This window comes from Cheilinus undulatus, linkage group 5 (assembly GCF_018320785.1).
Source record: "Cheilinus undulatus linkage group 5, ASM1832078v1, whole genome shotgun sequence".
Taxonomy (NCBI): domain Eukaryota; kingdom Metazoa; phylum Chordata; class Actinopteri; order Labriformes; family Labridae; genus Cheilinus; species Cheilinus undulatus.
The window spans coordinates 3,875,636-3,887,974 of record NC_054869.1 but is presented as its reverse complement, the minus strand read 5'-3'; the positions used below and the strand labels follow the sequence as shown (position 1 = coordinate 3,887,974).

Below are 12,339 nucleotides of genomic sequence, written 5' to 3'. Positions count from 1 at the left end.
AGTGGATGGTTGGTGGACGGCCACCATGTCCCAACAAGGCCGCAACATCAACAAGAAGGAGGTGGGGTCATGTTTTGGGCCGGAATCATGGGGAGGGAGCTGGTAGGCCCCTTTAGGGTCCCTGAAGGTGTGAAAATGACCTCGGCAAAGTATATATAGTTTCTGACTGACCACTTTCTTCCATGGTACAAAAAGAACTGCGCCTTCCATCGCTAAATGATCTTCATGCATGACAATGCACCATTTCATGCTGCAAAGAATCCCTCTGTGTCATTGGCTGCTATGGGCATAAAAGGAGACAAACTCATGGTGTGGCCCCCATCCTCCCCTGACCTCAACCCTACTGAGAAGCTTTGGAGCTAAAGATCTATGAGGGTGGGAGGCAGTTCACATCAAAACAGCAGCTCTGGCAGTCTTGTAGTACTCGGGTCCAGGACTCGAGCCAACTCGAGTCCTGATTTGGAAGAGTTGTGACTCGACTTGGACTCGAGCACTGATGACTCAGACTTGGACTCGGTCTCGAGCCTTATCAGGACTCGAGCATTAAGAGGAGGACTCGAACCTTTTTTTCCATAACTGACTTTTCCGCATAACTGATCAGTGTTCATGCAGCGCCTGGTGTGCATTCACCTGCATGCGTGTTCACGTGAGTCTAACCTGCTGCTGTTAAAACAATCAGAGGAGAGCGAGCAGGAGGAGCGAGCCTGGGCGACAGAGAGAGGAGCTGATGGGTTGAAAGGTAGTTTAAACGTGTGGCTCTTCTCTGTGTTCTTCTCTTCTTTTTGATTTTGTGTAATCAAAAAATTACTCTTAAACGTAGCCAGCCTACCTTTGAATCGCTGAAAATCTCCATCTCCAGCTGTTCAGACTCGTCATATTAGCTGCTGTTGCTGCTGTACAGTAATCCTCCTCAGTCTTGGACGGAGTGATTAAAAACTCTTAAACCTCGTAGTGAATCCCGTTAGTTAAAAACATCAAACGTTGAAATCTGCATTAACATCGGCGAGACAACGCTGATTAGTGAGCTAAACAAGGTGACATACGGTAAAATTATGATGTGTTTCATGACAACTCAGACTTAACAGTGTTGAAGGGGAGGCAAAGTTAAGACTTTTTATGATGTGTTCAAATGTCACATGGAGAAAAATGGAGTTTTGTTTTTAGTGAGAAATCTGAATAAATAAAGTAATTTTAAAGGAGGAATATTTAGTATAAGATAGAAGTAAAGTATGAGTGCAGTTTAAAATCATATCTCATTTTTCCACCCTAAATACACAAATAATCCTGTCAATGTAACTAATATTATCGATAAAGAATGTAATCATTAAGGAGTATTAATAACTGTATCAAAATCAATAAAAATAAATGATCCTTATCCTGGACTGCAATGTTTAGTTTTCATTGACAAAAACTAGACTAAAACTATGACGGGTGATCAAAAAATTAACCCTGTCTCCCAAGTCTACTCCACCACGGGGTGGTGGATGTCTGGTTTTGTTTGTGCACAACTGCTGTAAACAGCTTCTCTAGTCCTTTGAAATAAAAAGTTGAAGAAATTCATACAGTAATAAAACACATCAATAAAGCACACCTGGAAAGCTGGAATGTATTAAAAATAATAAATTATTTAATTTAATTTGGCTCTAGGTTTTAGGTACTGGGGACTCGACTCAGACTTAGACTCAGGTAAAGGGGACTCAACACGGATTTTTTTTTTTTGGTGACTCAGACTCGACTCAGACTTGAGGTTTGATGACTTGGCTACAACACTGAGCTCTGGGAAGCTATTCTGACATCTTACAAGGAAATTAAAGCAGAAACTCCAAAAATTCACAAGTTCAAAGGATGCAAGAATAGTGAAGGTGATATCAAAGAAGCGCGCCTATTTTAACATGTGACTTGGCCTGTTAAGATGTTTTTGATTGAAATAGCTTTGATTTCAGTAAATATGACCTCCTAATGCTGCAGATTCAACAAATGACCATTTTCAGGTCTTTACAACCCATAAAATGTTTTAAACTCTGTTGTGCTTAATAATGTGGAACAGTGCATTTTGAGTTTTTCTTTTAAAAAAAGTTATCATTGGTAGGTTTGTTCAGTAAAATTTAAATAATGCTCTAACGGCTGATGACTTGAAAATTATACCATCATTTGCATCGACTATTCAGGAAAATCAGAGAAAATATCATCTACATGATAATTTGGAACATGGTGCACAATTTTCTTAGAGATCACAAAAAGGCACAGAGCATGGCTGTCTACAGCCTGCTGCTGAGTGAAGGCCTGCCAGCTTCCTTTATCCTCCTCCTCAGCAATCTCCCTTCTGATTGGTCAATTTGGGATAGGGAACCTCCGCGCCAATCAGAAGCCCGAGTGCACGTGGACGGAATCAGTCATCAGCTTCTCTTCTGCAGCTGCAGCCTGAGAGTGGCGGTGGCAGATGCCCACTCACACCAGAACTCTCACATACACCACACACACTCAAAGAAGGAGGGAAAACACCCAAGAGCACGACGGCGGCCGTTGTAGGAACCAGATCTGTCCAGGGGCCTGTGCCTTCATCCTGCACTTTCCGATGACGTCACAAACAATGTTGACTGCGGCAACTCCACGTGGACAAACCACAATGCAGCCGAGTTGATTGATGGTTTAATATTTTAATCATTCATTTCAAGATTCATTATATTGCCAAATTATTCACTCACCCATCTAAATAATAGAAATCAGGTGTTCCAATCACTTCCATGGCCACAGGTGTGTAAAATCAAGCACCTTGGCGTGCAGACTGTTTCTACAAACATTTGTGAAGGAATGGCTCGCTCTCAGGAGCTCAGTCAATTCCAGCATGGTACTGTGATAGGATGCCACCTGTGCAACAAGTCCAGTGGTGAAATTTCCTCACACCTAAATATTCCACAGTCAACTGTCAGTGGTATTATAACAAAGTGGAAGTGATTGGGAACGACAGCAACTCAGCCACCAAGTGGTAGGCCACGTAAAATGATGGAGCGGGGTCAGTGGATGCTGAGACACATAGTGCGCAGAGTCGGCCAACTTTCTGCAGAGTCAATCGCTACAGACCTCCAAACTTCATGTGGCCTTCAGATTAGCTCAAGAACAGTGGTAGAGAGCTTCATGGAATGGGTTTCCATGGACAAGCAGCTGCATCCAAGCCATACATCACCAAGTGCAATGCAAAGCGTTGGATGCAGTGGTGTAAAGCACGCCGCCACTGGACTCTAGAGCAGTGGAGACGCGTTCTATGGAGTGACCAATCGCGCTTCTCCATCTGGCAATCTACTGGACGAGTCTGGGTTTGGCGGCTGCTAGGAGAACGGTACTTGTCTGACTGCATTGTGCCAAGTGTAAAGTTTGGTGGAGGGGGGATTATGGTGTGGGCTTGTTTTTCAGGAGCTGGGCTTGGCCCCTTAGTTCCAGTGAAAGGAACTCTGAATGCTTCAGCATACCAAGAAATTTTGGACAATTCCATGCTCCCAACTTAGAGCCAGGCCTTCTCGTCCAACATCAGTGTGTGACTGCACAAATGTGCTTCTGGAAGAATGGTCAAAAATTCCCATAAACACACTCCTGTGACGGTGTTAGTTTCCAGCCAATAAAAATGTGCTATGTCATCACAGCCAATCACAATGTGCCATGTCATCAGCAGGAGTAGGCCCCTGGACAGATCTGGCAGCCCAGACACATCCGGTACCTACACCGTAACACTGCTATTGTTGCAGAAACGTTTCGTGAGAATAGCAACATTCTCCGTGTCCTGTGATGCCACTTCTCTCCCTTTTTAAATGTAATATACTGACAATTTATGACATCAATATCCTTCAGATGTTCACCTCTATCTTTAAAATGAAGTACACGAGTACAGACTTACCAGAAGCCTTTGAAACATTCTTTAATTGTAACTCTCAGGTTCACTGTTATTAAACAAGGCGGAACAATGACCTGTACCTAATGTTTCACACATACAGAATCAGTGACATCTTTTAAATCATTCTTAAAACTCATTTTCATAGACTTGCTTTTATGTGATGTTGTCTAATGTCTTTTATGGCATCCTTCCCTCTTTCTATCAGTTTTCTCTCTTAAATTTTCCTCTGTTTCCTAAAATGTAACCTTGTCTGCTCCTCTCTGATCTGCATTTTTACCTGGCTTGTTTCTTATTGCTACCATGTCTCTTCTCTCCTCCCAGTTATTTTCAGAGCTTTTACCCCCTCCCTCCACTTTTATTGTTTTACCTCTTTATGCTGCTGTGTCCTTATTGCAGATTAATATTGTTATTATGATTTAATGAAGATTAATATTTTACCACTACTAGCTTTCTAATCTGTGTATTATGACTCATTTGTCTCTACACATTTAAATGTTTTTATTCTACTTCCTACTGATTGGATTCATATTCTTTTGTCTCTTCATTTTATTGCTCTTACGTCTCTTAGGTGTCTTTAATATGTAGCTGGGTTCCTGTGTTGCCTGGACTGGTCTAGGTTATTCTGGGTTTTTAATTTTATTTTTATTCTTGGAAGTTTACATATCAAGGTTTCAAAATGTATTTCTAACTTGACATGTTTTCAGGCTCTATAATGGGTCTACTAGGATGATTATGATGTTGGAGTTACACTGCCAGCATTTTTCATGGGTCCTCCTGTTGATGCGGTTTTGTCTTGTTGTGTTCTTTGCTTGTGTTATGATGCTTTGTTTTAACTGTATTTCTGCTTATTGTCAAAGCACTTTGCAAACCTCTGTTTTTAAAGGTACTATACAAATAAAAGTTATCATTGTATTATCATTATTACATCTCCAGGACTGTTCTTAATCAGATACCACACAGTCCAGTTGTGGAACACAAACTTGTTTCTCACTTTCAGATTTTTGTCTTTGTCTTGATACAAAATGAGGCTAAAGAATGCTTTGCTGACAGCAAGATTTCATAATGAGTAGTATATATATATATTTGTGTATGTATATATGTGAATATAGGTGTATGTATAAATATCTTTTCTATCCAGTGTATAATATATCCAATATATGTACATAACAGCTGTAAATAATATTTATAATCTTGTAATCTATATTTTTTTTAATTTGAAAGTCAAATTTTTACATTTCCTATTTTGTATTATTCATTGTACTAATTGAATTCTCTTTTACTCTCTTGTGTGCTCTGTTGACACCACTCTTGCTGCTGTAAATTTGGAATTTACCCTCGGGGGACTAAAAAAGCAATATCTTATCTTGAAATAAGCCCAAAGTGGGTTTCTACCTCACCTGCACATGTGATTTACTTATATTTAAGTTTCTCTGACTGTGCTTTTATAAATGTGCTAAACAAAATAAACTAAAATAATCCCAGCACTTTAGCTGCTGAAACAAAAATCATTTTTAAGTCACAGACTACATGTACGATCAGAGCGCATTTATGAGTGAACTATCGTTCTGCCCTTCTCAACTACAGCCAGACAGGTATTAATGTCATAAAAATGCTTAATCATATTTTTGTGGTGATACAGAAAGAACTTTATAAACAACTTTATGATGATTCTAGAAGTTTCATAATCCAAAAACACTTATAGGATTTCTATAAAACAGATAAATGTGAGTGGTTATACCCACATACAGCGTTTTTGCATTTCTATTCATAAACACAAGCATTTCTTTCTGTTAAAAATCTCAGTGCTCAAAATCAAATCATTCACTGAGGCAGTAATGGCAGAGCAGGGAGGAGGAGTCTCAGGAGGTTATATAAGAGATGGGTGTGGTTATTGTCTCCCCTGCTTTGTTCATGCCACTGCACCTAAATAAGTTTGTTTGAGAAATGATTCAACTTTTTACCTTGAGTCACATGACTTGGACTCAAGTCAGACTCGAGTCACAATTTTGATAACTTTGGACTCGACTTGACAATATCATCAAAGACTTGCAACTCGACTTGGATTTTGACATCAATGACTCAGGACTTGACTCAGACTTTAGTCCGATGACTTGAAAATACTTGAGATTTTCAGTGAGTGTGTTGAGTAAAATGTGCCCCCATTCAAAGTATTCAACTAAGGCAGTGATACTCAACCCGCAGCTCTTTAGTGACCAGTTGCTGCTCTTTTAAGGCTTACTATAAAAAATCCTCCCGAAATCTTCTATAAGTCCACACAATGAAGACAGACTTTAACTTCCAAATTCAAATGAAAACTTGTGGATTATTACCATTGGATGCACGCTGGATGGAGGAACGTGCGTAAAAGAGCGCAGAGGAAGTCCGCTGGTGACGCCTCTTCATTAAGTTCATTCATAGAGGTGTGCTGTCTTGTGTTCTAATTGAAGTTTCTAATGCCCTCGTTTTAACACATTTCTTCAGTCACTCCCTGCTGATGCTCTCCCATACTTGTATTTGATGATGACTTTTATGATGCGCATCATCACCAACGAGCCAAACACACACGGATCACACTTTGAAATAATGTAAAATTGAGTAAAACTTGTCCAAACGTGGGTGTTTTATTTGATCTTAAATGTACTAATGATAAATACTGTCAAAAGGGCAGAAACAGAAAAACGAAAGCAACAAACTGGCAGGACAGAAGGATTTGTGAGGGGGAGCTGCAGGTGTAAGGCAGGGCCGGTTTTAGCCACTTGGAGGCCCAGGGCAAAGACCAATATGGGGACCCTCCCCCTTTAGCTAAAAGCGATAATAATGAGAGGAAAAAAATAGAAAGCATAACTTTAAGTTAACAGAGTCACAGAACTACAGTAAATGTCCAAATATGAAATATAAATACCCAGACAGACACCCATGATTCATCAGCTCTTCTTTTTGTTTATTCACGAGGAGGCAGTCATTGTGTTCACATAACTTGAGGTTAAGAACTGGTTATAACACCTTAAAGGAGACATATTATGCAAAAATCGCTTTTTCAGGCTTTTCTAACACAAATATGTGCCCCTAGCCTGTCCACAATCCCCTCAAATACCAGAAAAATCCATTCCCTCTCTCCCTCTCTTTCTCCACCTTTCAGAAAATGTGTGCTGAAACAAGCCGTTCTCAGATTTTACATCTAGTGACCTCACCAGGAGTGTAAGCACCAGTCCCCAGGTTTGGTTGGCCCTCCCCCACTTAGAGGGTTACTTGGAAAGTTCCACCCTTCTCTACTGATCCTCTCAGCTACCAGCTGAAATGCTGGATAGCTCAGTGGGTTATCCTGCTGACTATTGTCTAGGAAGTTGATGGTTCAAATCCCAGACAGGTCCTAAACTTTGGATAAAAGTGTCTGTATCACCAGGAGTGCTGCATCCATCCACTTGTTCTGAGAAGGGCTGAAACAGAGGGGTTTTTAGACATGCAAAAATCCAACACTTGAGTTTTTATTCAGCCACAAACTTCACAGGCATGTTTTGGGGACCCCTGAGAACAATATAAACTTGTCTTCATAGGGTAAAATACGTCTCCTTTAAACCTAATGTTGACCAGTCAAACATGTTCACTTACAAACACACACAAACCCTATATATCCACTCACACACCTATACATATACACACACTCTCCACACAGACACACACACTCACATTAGATGAGTAAAAATGACTGTACAGCGTCTTCAGAAGTTCATTTGTTGTTGAACTGCTTAGCACTGATTAAATCCTGAATGCTATGTCAGCACTCTTTTTCTGTGTGATTCAGTTCTGTCACACTGGTCTTATTTTATTTTAAAAAATAAAAAAATTCAAAATGCATTCATTGTATTTGTCAAATTTAAAAGATTGTTACATTGTTAAAATGGCATTTTATTTGGCAAACAGTGCTGATGACTTGTAAGGACTCGAAAATTTCAAGCCTATGATTTCGGACTTGACTCGACTTGTCTTGTCTTTACTTGAGACTTGACTTGAGGCTTGGGATTAAAGACTTGAGACTTACTTGAGACTTGCAAAACAATGACTTTCTCTCACCTCTGGTGTTTTCCACAAATTTAAAATAACATAAACTCGTCTTGCCCCCCCTGCACCCTACCAACCCTCCCCCTCTCACACACAGCAGCTCACCTGTTTCTCACCTGTTCTGCTTTCTTTTTCTCGCTGTGTTTCTGCTTGATTTCTATCATTAGTAGCCTTTTTATATTAAATCACCTTTAAACTTAAGTCGTCGTTATTTGTTTTTACCCACGAGTTGATTTAAAACAGCTGATCGACTTGAGGAAGTTTAGTGTTTATTAATTTACAATCAGAACCAGCGCAGTAAGTTGACAGAGTTTCTTCATCCATTCATAAACTAAACGATGGCAGAAGCTGACGTTGAACAGGAGAGGATAGATTTACAGGAAAGACCTGATGAGAGAGAGAGAGAGAGAGAGAGAGAGAGAGGGACGCTCAAAACCAGTCCCCCTCGCTGGTCCTGCAGGACCAGTTTGAGTTTTACTCCGTAGCGCTTCCGTGTAGTTTTTGGATGGGGCTGTGACACGTGACTGCTTCTCACATAGTGTTCTTCTATGGTGCAATAAATTTTACCACAGTTGCACACTTTAACATCTGTTTTATAAAATTGCTTTTCCTAGATTTCTGCTTTCAGTTCTTTTTATAAATTAACATATCACTAAAACTGATGAGAATCAAAAATAAAGCCAAATAGTTTGTGGATTTTTATAGTCTTAAGGTAACAACCAGCCCTTTAAAGACACAATTAATGCTGATGTGGTTCAGGTTGAAACTGAGTTTGACACTCCTGTTGTAGACTGACAGAAAAATATGATCACTCAAACCACTAATTAAAGACCTTTTCCCCCTTTGACCAAAGAAGGTCCCCTTGGCCCCATATCCCAACCTGAATTCTGGCTTGCATGACCTCCCAATAACTTACAAATTTAGGTTCCTTATTCTGTCTCAGTACTTCAAATAAGGTGACAAAATGAGCACTGACACAAATAATTAAAAGTGGTTTGATATGCTGACAGTGAAAGTATTGGGATAACATAAGGGCAGCTTCCTGCTGTATCTCCTCTGAACTATGCAGAAAAGGAGTGGCAAGCAAGAGCTGAAGAGTCAGCTAATAAGATCCTGGTGTTTTTTAACCTACAGCCAATCACAGTGTGATTAGAAAAGCTTCTTTTAAAGAACGGACAAGTTTAGATTCTGAGGGGTTAAAAATATGAGTCTGTGGTGGAAATAAGTAGTGAGTTCAGGTTTTAAGAAGCTGCTTAAATGTTGTCACTGAGTTTCTTTCATTTCTGACTTTAAACTCAGAATTCTGATGTTTTTCAGACAAAAAAAAAGTCTCCTTTTTTTTCAGTGGCCCTAATCCTACGTTTCTGTGTCAGTTTAACTCAGGCCTGTTTGTTATCTCTGCTCCTCCAGAGATGTTAAACCAAAGTTTCCCACTTTGTTAAACTTTCTCAAAGTTCATTAAAGTCAGAGTTTCTCACAGAAACCTGAGCAGTAAGTCAGAATCTCAGACGGAGACTCACCCTCCTCTGCTCTGAAGTAAACAGCCGCTCTCGGTGCTCCATCCTCGGCCTCCACTCGACACTCTCCTCCCCCACTCTTCTTCTTACTCTGGAAATAAACCTGGAGTTTGTTTTTCACGGTTTTACTCTGAGCTGGGGTCCAGTCTCCCTCCACGGTCACCGGCAGACACTCCTCGGTCTCCTCCATGATGCTGACCGTCCGACAAACACCGACTGACTGACTGGGAGAGGCGGGGAGGATTCTCACCCATCAGGCTGCTTTCACTTTTGTTTCTGCTCTCAGTTACTCTGAAATAAACCTGAAGGTACTCTGAAATGAGTCATTATACAGTTCTTAAAGGATAAAAGAAGCCCTGTTTTAATCACTGTAGAAAAGATAGGAATAGGGGAGACCGGGGCTGGTTTTTACACTTTTTTACTCTGTATAACTGACAGAGCTCACTCCTGAATGAGAAAGAAACACAGGCCTAACTCACACATTGAAGGGTATTTTAAAAAACAGTTTTACCACTCTGGATTAAAAATTTCACTTTAGCAGAAAAGTACAACCCCAATTCCAAAAAAGTTGGGGCACTTTGTAAACAGAGTGGAATAACTTCTTCCAAATCTCAAAACCCTTATCTTAATCTCCAGAGGACATTTTGGTAAACGACATGAAATGTTGAAACTGAGACATTTAAAAATTTCATTAAAAATATTTGCTCAATTTGATGAAAGCAACAGATACCAGAAAAGTAGGGACAGGGCAGCAAAAGACTGGAAAAGTAAGTGGTACCAATGAAAACAGCTGGAGGAGCATTTTACAACTAATTGGCACCAGGTCAGTAACAAGACTGGAGGCGGATCCCATGTCATTTGTTTATCAGTCCTCAGTCCTTGAACCGGAAGTAGTTTCTGATCCGCCATCTTTAAGATTGTCCCAAAAGTGGTTTTAAGACCGAAGCCATACAACTGAGGACTGAGATTTGAAGACCGATGAGCAGTGACACATGAGAGCAGGCTTCCCAGAACTCTTTATACTCAAAGACACGCCCCCTTATTGGATATCACTTTCTGATTGGACGCTGCTACACGGTGGATGTCAGTGAAACTTTACAGCCCCACCAGAGATAAATAATGGAGGAGAAATGGAGTTTATAACAGACGATAAACGGACTCAACAGACTGTCAAGAGAATATAAACATCACACGTTTTAAACGGCTCAATAACTGATGAGCTGAGTTAAAAAATAGTATTTGAAATAAGCATTTATAGTGAAATATTGAGAATACATTTAATAAAATCAACAATAAAGTGTGAATCAGTATGGAGTTTAATAATTGATTGATTTCTGATTCACCTTCAAACATAAAACATGTTAAAAGCTCATAAAATCAAAAGAATCAGATATAAATCTTCCTTTTCCCACCAAACACCGACATCATTTAGATGTTTTTTTTCTACATTCAGTCTGTCATCACCTTAATTTAGTCAAAAGATAGTTGTAGAAAATTGAGCTGTTTTGTCCGTCTGATTTGGTCCAAATTAAGCCCAATAATAGTCAGAAAATTACGGCTTTTCACCTTTTTCTTTTCAATTAAATCTAGATGTTCAGACATAGTGGAGATGTTTTTTTACGTCTTTGTAAAGGAGGCGATGGTTGCTGAGTACCACTCTTGTGACATCAGTGATGAATGAATTAAAATATCCTGGTTTAATCTGCAGACGCCACAGGTTTTCTGGTCAGAACAGGAAGATGAGGAAATGACTCCAGTCACACACGCTCTCTCTTTTTGAGTTGCCACTCATTTGTTGTTGTTGCTTAATCAGATGAAGCCAGAGGATGGTGTACACTGATGTTTGTTTCTGGATGTGTGCAGTGTTTTAAATGGAAAAAAATAAGTGCTGCTACTCTTCTCACACAATCCCAGAACTAGTTTTGGTGGTATGGAGCAAAAATCATATCTTAGTAATTTAGCTGAATGGCAATACATGTTTTATATTTGAATATTTTTAATCTACAAAGAAATAACAAAAACAGTCACCTCCAAATCAAACATGGATCAAATGTCCCAGTGTCACCTTTATTAACAGCTATCTGATCATTGTCAACATGGACATGGGAAATTAATAAAAATAAACTACATGTTTGTGGGGAAGGCACTATTAAATAATAAACCTCCTTAAATAAAATAGGAAAAATGAAATGCTATTCCCCACTAGACTCAGCATTGAAATAGATGATTTTGTGGTCAGTTAACCTATTAGTGTTAGTGATTCATAGTCCCAGTATTCCTGACTTTCTCTTCATGATTCCTTACACCATCCACTGACTTATCCTCTCCAAATAAGGGCAACAAGCTCTTAAATACATCTTTAAAAAACTTATGAAATAAGAATATAAAAAAATAAAACAAAAATATATACTGTAGCCTACATAAAAGGTAAAAAGGCTCTTTAAAAAAACAGAAATATCAAATGCAATGAGTTTAATAGTTGTTCTTTGTAACCAAATGCAGAGATGAATCAGCCCCTCCACTCACTGACTCCCTGAGTCTCTGCTCCGTCTCCGTCTGCGCTGACTTTGCCTCCGTATAGCCAGGCTTTTTGTCTTTGTCAGTGAGTTGGCTGTACTTTAACCAAAACTACAGCCCTGATCCTTTCACCAACATTCTGATCGGTCATTTTTGAATACTGTTTTTGAATATTGTTAATGTTGATGTCTTGTTCAGTGGCACTACGAACAAGTGTCAGTAGAGCATCAAGCTCCTTGGTGGAGGAGGCGCTACGCTCACGCACTGCGCCACTGTCCAGGAGAGGTGAACGATATAATCTCTGGTTTCCCTCCAACTGTGACTACGTTTACATGCAGTCAGTAACCCTTTCATAACTGG

General features: G+C 39.6%; 1 protein-coding gene across 1 annotated transcript in view; it reads right to left on the bottom strand.

The window, feature by feature from the left end:
* LOC121509509 (protein mono-ADP-ribosyltransferase PARP14-like) overlaps nt 1-9,652 on the bottom strand; it is a 90,245-nt gene extending 80,593 nt beyond the window's left edge. The window contains exon 1 of the mRNA XM_041786933.1: nt 9,466-9,652. Coding sequence (XP_041642867.1) covers nt 9,466-9,652 — 187 coding nt within the window. The remainder of the gene's footprint in view (nt 1-9,465) is intronic.
* Between the last annotated feature and the right edge of the window lie 2,687 nt (nt 9,653-12,339).